Source organism: Leptonotus elevatus, chromosome 1 (assembly GCF_054856555.1).
Source record: "Leptonotus elevatus isolate MCC_2025b chromosome 1, RoL_Lele_1.0, whole genome shotgun sequence".
NCBI classification, from domain to species: domain Eukaryota; kingdom Metazoa; phylum Chordata; class Actinopteri; order Syngnathiformes; family Syngnathidae; genus Leptonotus; species Leptonotus elevatus.
The window spans coordinates 9338415-9351939 of NC_141239.1; the positions used below are offsets into that span (position 1 = coordinate 9338415).

The 13525-nt window shown below is 37.5% G+C and overlaps 1 protein-coding gene across 1 annotated transcript in view; it reads left to right on the forward strand.

The window, feature by feature from the left end:
- tesk2 (testis associated actin remodelling kinase 2) overlaps window positions 1–13474 on the forward strand; it is a 28199-nt gene extending 14725 nt beyond the window's left edge. The window contains exons 4-13 of the mRNA XM_086076385.1: window positions 906–1027; window positions 4744–4792; window positions 7968–8114; window positions 8396–8481; window positions 8648–8732; window positions 8809–8892; window positions 9096–9182; window positions 9435–9576; window positions 11100–11627; window positions 12661–13474. Of these exons, the coding sequence (XP_085932511.1) occupies window positions 906–1027; window positions 4744–4792; window positions 7968–8114; window positions 8396–8481; window positions 8648–8732; window positions 8809–8892; window positions 9096–9182; window positions 9435–9576; window positions 11100–11627; window positions 12661–12902 (1572 nt within the window). The 3' untranslated portion in view covers window positions 12903–13474. The remainder of the gene's footprint in view (window positions 1–905; window positions 1028–4743; window positions 4793–7967; window positions 8115–8395; window positions 8482–8647; window positions 8733–8808; window positions 8893–9095; window positions 9183–9434; window positions 9577–11099; window positions 11628–12660) is intronic.
- Window positions 13475–13525: the final 51 nt, after the last annotated feature.

The following is a 13525-nucleotide window of genomic DNA, read 5'->3' on the forward strand; positions in this document are numbered from 1 at the left end:
GGGGGGGGGGGTGCCTTTTATATCCCATCATGACATTCACCTGTTTCCAATGAACCCTTTCACTTGTGGAATGTTCCAAACAGGTATTTTTATTTTTTAATTAAGCATTCAGAATCTTTTGTTGCCCCATTCCCAGCTTTTTTTTTTTGGGGGGGGGGGGGGGGGACAACATCCTGCAGGCATCAAATTCAAAATGTGTATTCCGTTGAACATAAAAAAATAAAGGATTTGCAAATCATTCTGTTTTCATTTGCATTTTACACAACATCCCAACTTCGTTGGAAATGGGGTTTGCATATTTGTGAAACAGTACACAGTGAACTTGATTATTGAATCATGTTGGTGCATTACATGCTAACATTAGACAAAATGTCCACCCTGTCCTTTTCCACTCTGTCAGCACGTTTCACAGTGTCTGCTTCAAGTTAACTTGTGAAAATAATGTGGGAGTTTGACCGATATGCATTTACAGCATAACATTTACTTAATACAATATAAGTTCAGTGGAAAAGCTCAAATTGTAAGTGGGGCGGTAAATAGGGAAGCCTCAAAGGAAACTTGTGGTCGACTCTTAAGCAGTAGTTGTTGGACTAATATACCGTAAAGTGTTTTTTGTCAGTCAGTAACTACTCGCGTTAGACTTACAACTGATGCTTTGTTCCTGTCAACCAACATTTATGACCATTGCATAAGGCTGAGATGGTGTGATTTGCTTGTCAGAGTGTGTACTGGGTTACGTGAGCATTATCTAACCGCCTGACGGATGGAAAGTATCATGCCCAATCAAGGCGAATTGATCCATGCGCGTTGTTCCATTGTCTGGTGGTTGACCTCGCCTCATCTGAAATGTATGCAATGTTTTTCCAGCAATGGCTAATCCGTGGCTAATTTCAATGGCTTCGCAGGTGTGCCACCGAGCGTCGGGTCAAGTGATGGCGCTCAAGATGAACAAGCTGAGCAGCAACAGAGCCAACATGTTGAGGGAAGTGCAGCTGATGAACCGCCTCTCGCACCCCAACATACTCAGGTACGCTCCCGCGCATAGAAATACATGGAAAAAATAAGAATTCAAATTCTGTCCATTATATTAAAAGTTGTTATTTTTTTAAACAATACATACTGTATATGAAAACAATCATAAAAACTAGAGCGTGACATTTCCATTTCTTATGAATACCTGCACAAATAAATACAAGAAAAGACGAGACAAATAGAACATTCAAAGTTTCAATTGCAGTCATGTCATTATATAAATAAAATTCAAATAAATAATACAAGAAAATGTGCAAAAACAAACAAAAAAGCATATATACAAGACATACCAGAATTCAATATTAGAAAAAAAAAATTCAATTAATATAGAGCAACGTTTAACACTGTAAAATACATACAATTAAAAAAGATTATTAAAGTGACATTTTTTATTTACGATCATGATGATTCTTGTAAAAACAGCTCCAGGTTGCCAACTGGCCATAACATTAGGTACACCTGCACAGACAAAAAAATAAAAATAAAAATAAAGAAAATATTTAGAAAATATGAAATTAAATGTAAATACATAATACCGGTAATCAAAATAGAAATAAAGTGAATTAGAACGAGATATACAAGAAATTAAAATTATTCTTAAATCAATAATATTTTCTTAGTTTTATATTACCGGTGTGTGTATATATACACATCATATTCGGGCTGTCAGCCTGTCACTATCGAATATTTTTTGAATCGATTATTCTATTAATTGTATAATCGGATACAATTTTTGCATTAGTGTACTACAAAACAATTTTTTCCTCAATTACTGTTTATTATTAACGAATAATTGGTGTTTCTTTAGTGATTGAAAAACTACAGTAATTTCTGGACTATAAGCCGCTACTTTTTTCACTTGCATTCAACCCTGCGGCTAATACAAAGGCGCGGCTTATCCATCAGATCACAAGGGGGCGCATTATAAAGGAAGCGCGAGAGCATCAGGCAGAGCAAAACAAACCAAGTGAGCCCAAATACAGTAGATGAGACAGAACGAGAGCGAGACAATTTGCACCCTCATTATAGAAAAGAAAGTAGCAGGAACCCGGTGCGGTACCATTAAAACATATAGTGGCTTATAGTCTGGTGCGGCTTATATGTGTAACAAACTCGAGTATTCCCCAAATTTTGCTAGCGCGGCTTATAGTCAGCCAGGTGCGCCTTATAGTCCAGAAATGACTGAAAGCAACAATTAAGCAATATCACACGAGATGGATTGATGGTTTTGTTTGATGATCTTTTTGAAACTGATTCAGGAACTGATTTGGTCACTGTTTTCCAAAGTAAATGTAGATGTTTTTAAATGTCTTATTTTGATCAAACACGAGAATGAATCAGTCTGCTTTCATGAAAGGCAACAGAAATCAGTATATTATTACTGTTGATAGGCTGAAATTGGAGGATTTAGACAATTTTAAGTTAAACGATGGCTCTGAACGATTACATAATTTATTTAAAATAGTGTTCAAATAATTTTGGATAGCGATTACTTGTTGATTAAGCAATTCATTAATTATGTTACCTATTATTTACATTAGCTGTGTAAAAGTCAATTTACGTTACAAGGTAGCAGCAACGTTCATGCCCCAGTGTGTTGTTGTTTTTTCTGCATTCTGCAGTGTGTGGGTGGGGGACATGCATGCATAAGTGTGTATGCGTGTGTTTGTTATACAATGCCATCCTTGTTGTTTATGCCTCCTGCAGCAGGGTGTGTATTTCTGTGTGTTGTCAGCGGACAATGAAGGGGCTCGTTGTTTTCCTCCAAACAAGCTGAACTTTTCTTTGGCTTGTGGGAGACCCTCCATAATTGTGTTTATTCACAAGTTGATCACACACAAAACAAAAACATACATTATCAGACCACCCAAATGTGATGTGGTGTGAAAAGCAGGGTAGCATGAATTTGATCTGAAGAATCAACTTTCAAAATAGATTTCAAAAGAAGAAAAAGGCGAACTTTGGATTGTAAGATTTTGGTTCTCAAATTAAAAACAAGTTTAAACAAATAAAAAAAAAATGGCAGAATAAAAAATTCCCATTTGGGATTAGATAAACCAACAATATAACTTTATGCAGTTCTTTATCTTTTTATCCGTATGTCGGTCTTAGACTGCCCCAGGTGGCCAAGGTGGGCACACCAGAATTGGCAGCAAAATGTGCATTTCATTCAATCATATAGTGTTACAATTGTTTTTAATTCTATTTAATTGACCCATTGCTGTATTTTTTTTTATAACAAACAAACAAAAAAACACACATTTTACTTTTTACTTTTTTTGTGTGAGGCTGGAACGGATTAATGGTATTTCCATTTATTTCAGTGGGAAAGATGATTTGATATGAGTGTTTTGAGTTATAAGCGTGGTCAAAGAACAAATGAAACACTTTTTTTTATACAAAGCAAATTTTTGTTTAAGAATAATAAGATTAAACTGTTTGACTTATTCGAAATTAGTGATGTAACAATATCCAAACATCACGATACGATGATTATCACGATATTGTGGGGAGGTTGGCAATACAAAAAAGGTCACAATATTGTAAGAAAAAGAAAAAAAGAGCTCATACTAAAACGCACACACACAATATTGTGCTTTTGTACATTACAACAATGCATATAAACAACCTACAATCTCTAATAACACTTAATATTGAGGCAAATATTGAGCTCCTCCACATATTGACTCGGTTCACAAGCATATTACTTTCCCCTTCAGCTGACCAATCGCGTGGATTTTAAACAAAGAAGGGCCAAAACATGGCGAATGGAAATTAAACTGCACCAAAAAAAAAGTGCTAGAACTGCACAAATGGAAATCAACTTGACTTTTTTAAAAGATGTGCTGCTTTTAATATCGTGGCATGACGACGACGATATATTGTGGCAGTTTTAATATCGCTATATCACGATATTGTCATTATTGTTACATCCCTATTCAAAATATGACAAACCATTTAAAATGTCCTGTCCCAAATTTAAAAATAGTAAAGAAATTTAATAAAATATTTATAATGATAATTTTGGATTGTATAGATTTTTACATAAGTAATAAATATGAATAAATCGTATTAATAAATCGTGATTCTGAAAAATGCCAATTTTTGTATTGATCTCAAATTTTTAAATGGATTAGTTTAATTGAAAGAATAAGAAATCGAGTTGTACTTTATTTATGAATATCTAATTAATAAAAAAAACTAATGAAAGCAACTTGATAAAAAAAAAATTTAAAAAGTACAACAATGTTTCTTCCATCAAGCAAAGACCCACATTTGGTGTCTTAAACACTCCCAAGTGTCCCTGTTGCCTTAGCGACAGTCGGAGCATGTTTAAATACATTTGCGAGGACAAGGTGGACATCACCTTGATAGGCCAGGTGCAGCAAAAAGTTCTGGAACAGCAAACCTGCAGGAGGAGACAATTGTCTTGTCTGGTCTTGTCTGCTGCTGGAATCTCTGGTATTTTGGCTTTAGTTTTCATGCTTGTATGCTCTTTGTTTTCTATTCGTAGTTTGACTTTATTTTTGTTTAGTATGCAGTGGTTAACCTGTTTTTTAAATATTTGTTTGACATTCAAAAAGTGTGACTCAACAAGTCCAATTGTTTCTTACTGTAAATGATCCCATAATAATAATAATAATAATAATAATGATGATAATAATGACTTATTTTAATCCCTACGCGGGCCTATTTGCTGTGCATCTGCAGGTTCAAGGGAGTGTGTGTGCACGAGGGCCAGCTTCATGCCTTGACGGAGGTAAGAACACATTTTTACAGTCAGACTTTACTGAACTAGGTAAAAGGCTGTGGATGTTATTCACTTCCTTCCCTGGCAGGTATAACATTTGCAGCAAAAATAGACTCGGCATGAAATAGCCGACATGATGTGCGTGCGTGCGTGCGTGCGTGTGTGGCTGAACTCGGGTGGCGGCTTCATGCTGTTTTGCTGTTTTGTCATCTGACCCTCAATAGGCCCTGAGGGCAGGGGGTGGTGGCGCCTCAAATGGAGAATCAAGTCACAGTGTAGCTTGGGCACAGGCCTCATTAGCACTGAGACCAACAGTATTTTTACCAATACTTAATTGTTGTGTGTTTTTTGGAAGTGACTTTCTTCAGGTTTTTAAGTGGCTAGAGAAGTTTTCAAGTTGGGGTTTATAGCGCCACCTGTTGTTTTGGTGTGCAAAATCATATGGACAATTTTTGTTAAAGCTGCTATAATGGATAGAAGTTCCAAAATATATCAATCAAGATATTTTTTTAATAATTAAAAAAAATCTACTAGTATTTTTTTTGTTTTTGTAAACCCAAGAAATGTTACAAAATACAAACAAACAAACAAAAAACATCGGTCAACCTGTAATATATATTTTCAAAAAACAAAAATTTTTGTTGCAAAAAGAGAGAGAAAAATTGTGAATAAGGGAAAGATATTTATAACCCCGCCCCCAAGTCCCCAGAGGGAGTCTTTTTAACAAAGACTTGCTATTTTTAATACTTTTGGTATAAACAACACTAATAAATATAAAAATGGTATATGGTATCAATGGTATAAAAATGGTACATAAATTTGAGTGTAAATAAATAATTAACAAAAAAATGTAAACATATATACAATATTCCCTGGTTTTTTGCTCGGTTAGAATATATAAATATATAAAGTAGTTAGCTTTATGTTTTACATTTATTAGAATTGTTTAAGGCTCTAAAACCCCTCACCACACAGTTTATACACTGTTCTCTTTGAGGCATTTACTATTTCTCCCATTTTTCTCTTGTTTAAACATTCACAATGTTCATAAATTTTATAAGATAGGTACATTACTGTAAAAAAAAAAAAACATGCAAAATTGCACCCCAAAAAATCTGCGAGACCGAGAAAAGTGAACCGCGTTATTGTGAGGGATCACTGTAACAGTATTTTTTATATAGATGGATGGATATACATGCATGTTTATGTTCTTTTATTATATTATTATTATCATCATAACTATCATTATGATTATTAATACGCAGAGCTTTTTAAATCTAAGAATTGGGATATTTAATTACATTAATTTGGAAATCAAGAGGGAAAAAATACAAATTAAAAAACACAGTACATTTAAAATGTATGTAGGGATATTTTATATGATAGTTATTTAATAACTAAATAATATTTCCATCCATCCATTTTCTTAACAGTTTATTCCTCACAAGGTTTGCGGGGGTGCTGGAGCCTATCCCAGCTGCATTTGGGCAGTAGGCGAGGTACACCCTGAACTTGTTGCCAGCCAATACTATTTATTTATTTATAATAATGTTGTTTTGACATGGCCTAAAAGTAATGCTATTTCCAGTAATAATCATCTGGACTAACTGCAGGATTATAGTTTTTTTTCTAAAAGTTGCTAGCAAACAATGCTCCTTTGTGTCACTGCGCGCACACAATAAACAAACAAAAAAAGAAAATCTGCAGTACTGAAATGTTTAAGACCCATGAAAAATATTATTTTAGTTGCAGCTTACTACACGCATGCAGGTGCCTTGGAGGATAGTAGCACTTAGCAAGCATCCAATCAGATTGCACTGATGTCATCCCAGTTGAGTGTCATTTCTTACTCAGAGTTATTTAACAGCATCAGCCTCTTGACCTAAATCCGAGCCCTGATCCGCGTTAACCACTCGCGTTCCGTGACGCCTTTACGTTAGGATTAGAGCGTCTTTATGGCGGGGTCAGCAAAGTTCTTTTGGATCAAAGAGCCAAAGACGCCCTTCGCTCAGCAGAGAGAACCCCACTTCCTGCCGAGCAAATTGAAGCGGCGGCTCGCCTGCGAGTCTGGCGGGCCTGCGGGAGAGTTGACTAGTGACCTTGAATCTCGCGCTCCGCCAGCCAGTCTCAAGCATTTTGTATTAGTGTGTAACCTCCTCTCCGTCAATCTGCTTTCACTGTCTAAAACATCCAGACCACAAATGGCATGTACTACATGTTAAGGGACGCATGCAATCTTTATTTTATTTCTTCTGCATTATTTCCTTGTATTTTTCCCTCTAATATTTGTTAAATATATATCCAGTGGCTTTTGTGTTATTGTGATATTTTTTAATATATTTGTATTTTATAACATTTGTGCTTTTTTTTTATTATGTATTTTTAACTTGTGTATTTTCTTTATAATTTTATTCTAATATCTAAAATATTTTTATTCATTGGATAATATTTGTGTTATTTTCCCAATTTTTTATTTTGGTATTTTCCATTGTATTTCTAGTGTGTTTTTTGAAAAATAGATATTAAATTTTGTATAATTTTCTTATTTTGTCATTGTATTTTTGTATTGTTAGGAAGATTTTTTTTGTACTCTTTATGCATTGTTTAATTTGGTGTATTTTCCCTTTCATATGTTAGTACTACAATACTTTTGAGTATGGACACATGGAACTGGCAGTGTGGTATAAACCTTTTTGATTGGCAAATACATTCGAACCTATTTGCAAGTACGTTTGAACGTATTTCAATCTGCCGGGTATGCGCATGTGCAAGTAATACCCAGTGGCATTATGTGAAAAAATGTTGCACGAAAATCGTGCACCGCAGACGTAATAGATCATAATTTTTTAAAATAAATATTGTTTATTATTTTCGAATGTATTGGTACTCTATAATGTAGGCCAAATCTTTTTTCCTTTATTTGTGCAAGTCAATGCTGTACCTCGTGGCATTATAATTTATTTATTTTTTAAAGGCAAATTTTTTAACATTTAGCCTAAAAGTACTTGCAAATATGTTAACTCCACAATAGCAGTTCCACGTTTCTGTATTTCAGCATTATCGCATTGGCTTCGTTTAAATTTTGTGTGTACATTAACATAACATCAGGTTCCGTGTTTATTTATGACATACCGGTATACATATCTTGTCATTGATCTTTCTTGCTGTGCGTTTGTGTACGCAGTACATCAACGGGGGCAACCTTGAGCAGCTTCTGGACAGCAACAAGCACCTGAGCTGGCCCGCCAGAGTGAAGCTGGCTAGCGACCTCGCCGGGGGTCTGGCCTACCTGCACGCCAAAGGCATCTTCCATCGAGACCTCACCTCCAAGGTGGGTGGCCCAGTAACAGCGCATGATACAGGCTACTGTTGTGGTCCTTTTATATGTGTGGCTCAATACTACCACCTGCTGACTTCAGATCAGTGATTCTGGGAGGTGATCACGTTACACATATTTTTCAGAATGTTCATTTGCTTACTACAAACAATGTAGCGTTGTTCATGTTCAAATGCCAGTGACATATAATGACAGAAAGAGTTGACTTGGCTTATATTTACCGTATTAGAAGTTTGTAGATCATAATGAGGATTTTGTTGGTGGTCTCTCGCCAGAACTGCTTGATCAAATGCGAAGACAGCGGCGGCTACACGGCGGTGGTGGGAGACTTCGGACTGGCCGAGAAGATCCCCGCCAATCTGTACGCGTTCCTCCTTCACTTGCGCAGTTGGTTCAAATGTTAGAAGCGGCTCTCAGTAGGACACAAAAGCACATTCTTACCCACCATTGCATCGCTCAGTGGACAACAATAAGCCCGAAGCAAATCGAATCCAGTTTGTAATTCACTAATGCGTGTTTCTGTGCAGCACGGAAGGAGCGAAGCTTTCAGTGGTGGGTTCTCCTTTCTGGATGGCTCCTGAGGTCCTGAGAGACGAACCTTACAACGAGAAGGTTCGTTTGCACGGACTGAGGAAGTAGCAGTCGAAGACACATGGCGAGCTGTACCGAATGATTTTCTTTCTCTCAGGCTGACGTCTTCTCCTACGGCATCATCCTGTGTGAGATCATCGCCAGGATCCAGGCTGACCCCGATTTTCTCCCACGGACAGAGGTGAATGTCAAAGTCACTCAGTGGCGCCCCCTGGAAAGTCAGGGAAAAAAAATATTGATAACCTTCAGATGTTCCTTTACAGTTCCCAATGAAATGCCATCTTGAATATTCGCTGCCTGATTATCCCGACTAAAGAACAAGAATCCCCGTCATGTTCCTATTTGTTATAATTACACACTCTTTCCCTTTGTGTCCTTGAGCAGAACTTCGGCCTGGACTATCACACCTTCCAGCACATGGTTGGCGACTGTCCACCCGACTTCCTTCAGCTGGCCTTCAACTGCTGCAACGTGAGTCCGACACCCACTGACAGTTTGAATTTACGAAAAAGACAGAAGCAGCAATCGGATTAGGTCTCTAATCTGAAGACACCTCCCACCCCGATCTCCTGGGGGTCTTCTAATAAAAGCTGGATAAGTGACTACTTGTCTTTATAGATTATTTGTAAAAGTCACGAAAAGACTAAAGAAGATCATTTACAAGGATTTACTGATGAGCGTTTTCTGTCCATGAAGAAGTGGTGTTTTTTTGTCGTCTTCCAGATGGACCCCACGCTGAGACCCTCCTTCCCAGACATTGTGGGACACCTGGACGAGACATTGGCACGCCTCAAATTAGGCAACGTGGCTCACCAGTGCCCCCCAATGGCCGTAGAGGGCGATAAGAAGACACTGATGCCTAAAGGTTTGTCAGTTCCACTCGACTTCTGCATACTCACATTTTGGCGGAAATTTGCATATTTTTGGGGCTGGGCGATAGGGCCAAAAAATTAATTCTCGATTATTATTTTTTTCCTTCTTTTTTCCCAGTCATTCAGGACAATTACGATTTTAATATAATAAACCCAACAAACATTTATTTAAAGATTTAATTTATTTAAAAAATCATTCCTGTGCAAAATGTTCAGACAATAATATTGTTTACTGATTCTAAATCAGCTTTAACATAAACTTAACGTTCATAGTTTGTGTTTAAATGCCACTATTAAGTAGTTAACGTGTCTTGTAAATCACCCTTCCAGCATTCTGCCATTTGTGCAAAATTACATCTGACAATAACATTTGGATGTAATATTAAAAAATAACAACAACTATTATTACAGACTCAAAAAATGTCCAAGTAAAAATAAAATAAAATAAATAAACAGAGTAGAACATCAAAGCAACAGCTTTTAATAATCCAGAAGACAAAATTCGATTTCACAATTTAACAAATTCTCAACGATTAGATTTTAAAATGTTGATTAATCTAATTAATTAGATTTATTGCCCAACCCTACATATTTGCTCTGATCTCCCTATTCTCCCCCCGTCCACCCCCTACCCATTTGTTTGTGGAAAAAGTATATTGACTGTTTATCAGCCTTTCTTTTTTTTTCTTTTTTTTTTTGAGTTTGCAAATCACTTCTTATTCCCTGTTGTATTGAAACTGTAATTTTTACTTTAGTTTAAGTTTAAAAACTTAATTGCATGACTTCATTAATTAACTCACACTGAATCGCAAATGTTATATCTAAGTTTTCATACTTTTGTTAACATAAAAGTGGAAACATTTTTAAACTAATAGAAATATGGCTGCATTTTTTTTAGTCATTGGTACAATAATTTTATAATAATTCATAACATTTAGTTAAAATTAAGAAGATGTACTGTACTATAAAAAACGAGTGTTATATTGATTTGTGTTAAAGTATTTTTTCTGCCACTAGATGGCATAATTGCATTTGTAAGACGTTGATGACTGCTCAGTGCATTTTTCTTTTCATATCAAGAGCCATCTAATCTTTAACATGGAGTAACTTGTGAAATTCTGCACATTTTTTAAATTGTAAAATACAACTTGACCCAAATATCCACAAATATATGCATTATTATTAAATTCATTACTGCTAAATTTTGACGTGGAAATGCTTGCTGCTTGTGACTTTAATTCCCCCAGTACAGGTTTCCAAGTAAAGGGCGGTCATTAATCGCTCGTTAAAAAAAATAGTGGCATTAAAGGAACTTTAAATTAACTCAAAATTAATGCACTAATTTTGACACTCTAGTTGAAAGTAGTTTATACATCACACCAGATGCTCTTTGCTGTCATCAAATTTTTTGGCTCAGATAGATAAATCCTTTGTCTTCTTTTACATGATCTCTGCATAAACAGGACAATTGTTTTACTATTAAATAATGTTGAACTTGCTGTGTTTCCACTCAAAGGGGAGAAGATTCAGGGCCTGAAGCGACTCAACCCGCTGATTTTCCCCAACAACAAAATTCCACCCAAATCGCCGCGCCCCCGCCGCAACATCTGGCTGAGTCGCAGCCAGTCGGACATCTTCTCATGCAAGGCGGCGAAGAAGGTGAACGCGCAAGACCCGTACTGCGAACCGCCGGCCTCGCGGCGGGCCCCCAAGGCGCGCAAGGTCAACCCGTTCACGGCGCGCGAGGACCTCTGCGGCGGCAACATCAAGTTCTACGACGTGCCCAGCAAGTCGGTGTTTTCGCTGGTCTTCGACCTGCGCTCGCCACCGGGCAGCGCCTTCGCCAGCCGGCCGCACGCCTCCTTCTACTGGCAGCAACTGCCGGGACGACAGTGTCACTCCTTGCCCGTGTCGCCCCTACTGCCTCGCTCGGAATACTTGTACCGCCACCACGCCGTCGCTGGAACCGCCTCGGCCGTCATCAACAACAACAACAATGGCCCCGTCCCCTGCAACTCACACCCGCTGGCCTCCACTGTGACATGTGAGTGATCAATGATAATACATTTTATACGGAAATCATTTTTCTGTATAAAATAGTCCTACCATACTATACTGTACAAGGATTCATAAAAATCCCCCCACCCCCTTCTCACAAATTAACATTTTATAGACGCTTACTAGTGCCTAGATGTTATAGAAAAATACCTACTTACATTCCAACATATTTAATGTCTAATGTTACAAATGTATGTAATTGAGTACCTTAGGAACCCTAATTTGCTTGAAACCGTAACTCTGGCTTTAAATCGTGTCTTGAAAACCTCATTTGAAACCCTAACGCTAGTTTTGAAATCCCAATTCAGGCTTAAAACCCTCTCAGCGGAATTTTATTTGGGGTTGATTAGGGGTACTTTAAATTGTGGCTGGTGTGCATGTTCAAGACCACATGAACTGACTTGCTCCCAAAAACATATAAAAACGTTCTATTTTAAACATTGCCAAGGTCCCAAAGACGTTTTTATACGTATTTTTTTATGCTAGAGCCAACAGAAGGCTTTGATGCAGCCTCTGACCTGAAGAGGTCGCTTAAAGCAATGGTAGTTATATTTAAAAAAAAAAAAAAAATAAATAAAAAAGCCGGCCGGTGGCAGCAGAGTATAAGAGATCAACCAGGGCCATGTTGCAAAAAGCTCTTTCCCCCACTGTTAGGAACAGGTTTGTGAATAATGATGACATTTAGCTATATTCTAATGCTAATTACTGCAAAACGGAAACAGATAGAAAAATACTTTTTTTTTCCTGATGAAAGAAGAGACTCTACTCTTTCTTTTGGTAGGTTCCATGTTTTTATAGCAATAGAACACAATATTCTGTGGGCCTTGCAAAGTCTGTCAAAATCCAGTAAAACAGCCGGGAGCGAAGGGGGTTGCTTCAGTAGAAAATGGCAGGAGTGAATGTGTTTGAAATGATTTCTCTTTTTTTTTTACATCACAAAAACCTGGCATTTGAACAGGGGTGTGTAACCCACTATTGTCATCTTAAAGATAACCAATTGCGCGTCTGCTTCCTCACAGCGTCCGCCTGCCGGTCCGAGGCGGTGCTGAGCGGCTGGGCCAGGAAGTACGCGGTGGTGGAGATCCCGCCCTACAGAGGGCCGGAGGCAGAAGACGGGACAGACAGCGGCGGCGAGGATGATGACGACGACGACGACGTGTTTGGCGAGAGCTGGTCTCCCAACGTCCCCCTTGGCGAGGCCATGGACTGCTCCAGCATGTTGGAGGACCAACACATGCATGTCATGCCACCTCGGGACTGAAGGGGGCGACGTGGACTAAATGCTAATATTGTTTATATTTATTGTTAATATTACAGGTTGACTTTGATTGTTTATGTCCGAGTCCACCCCCAATGAAAGCTCATGTTTGTTTTCACACCGAAAAAGTGGACAAACCGCTGCTTTGATTCCCTCCAACTTCCGACAAATACGCTTTTGATGCATATGACTTTACTTAGATTTCCTTGGACGTCCTCGATGCTTCTGTCGGATTCAAAGTCAGCCTGATGCAGTTCCACTCGTTCACCAGCAGTCATGTTGTCTTGCTTTTTTAAAAATCTGCTCAAAGCAATTAAGAGATTATTTAGTTTGCCTCCCGTAGGAACTAAAATGCACTATTTTGACATATTTTTCTATGCAAAAAAATAATAATTTCACACTGTTGCGCAGAATCGAGGATGTGATATTTATATGTCAAAAAACAAAATACAAAAAACAAGTCTTACCTTTGTATATTTATGTAAAAAAAAAAAATGTGCTGACTGATTTTTGCTTTGAAATAACAAAGCTTCTCCCGAGTTTCATTTCAGTTTCAATAAAAACTCTGACTCGGACATGTTTAGAAGTAGTGCCAAGTGTTTTGATAAATCCGTAGAGGTGACTTG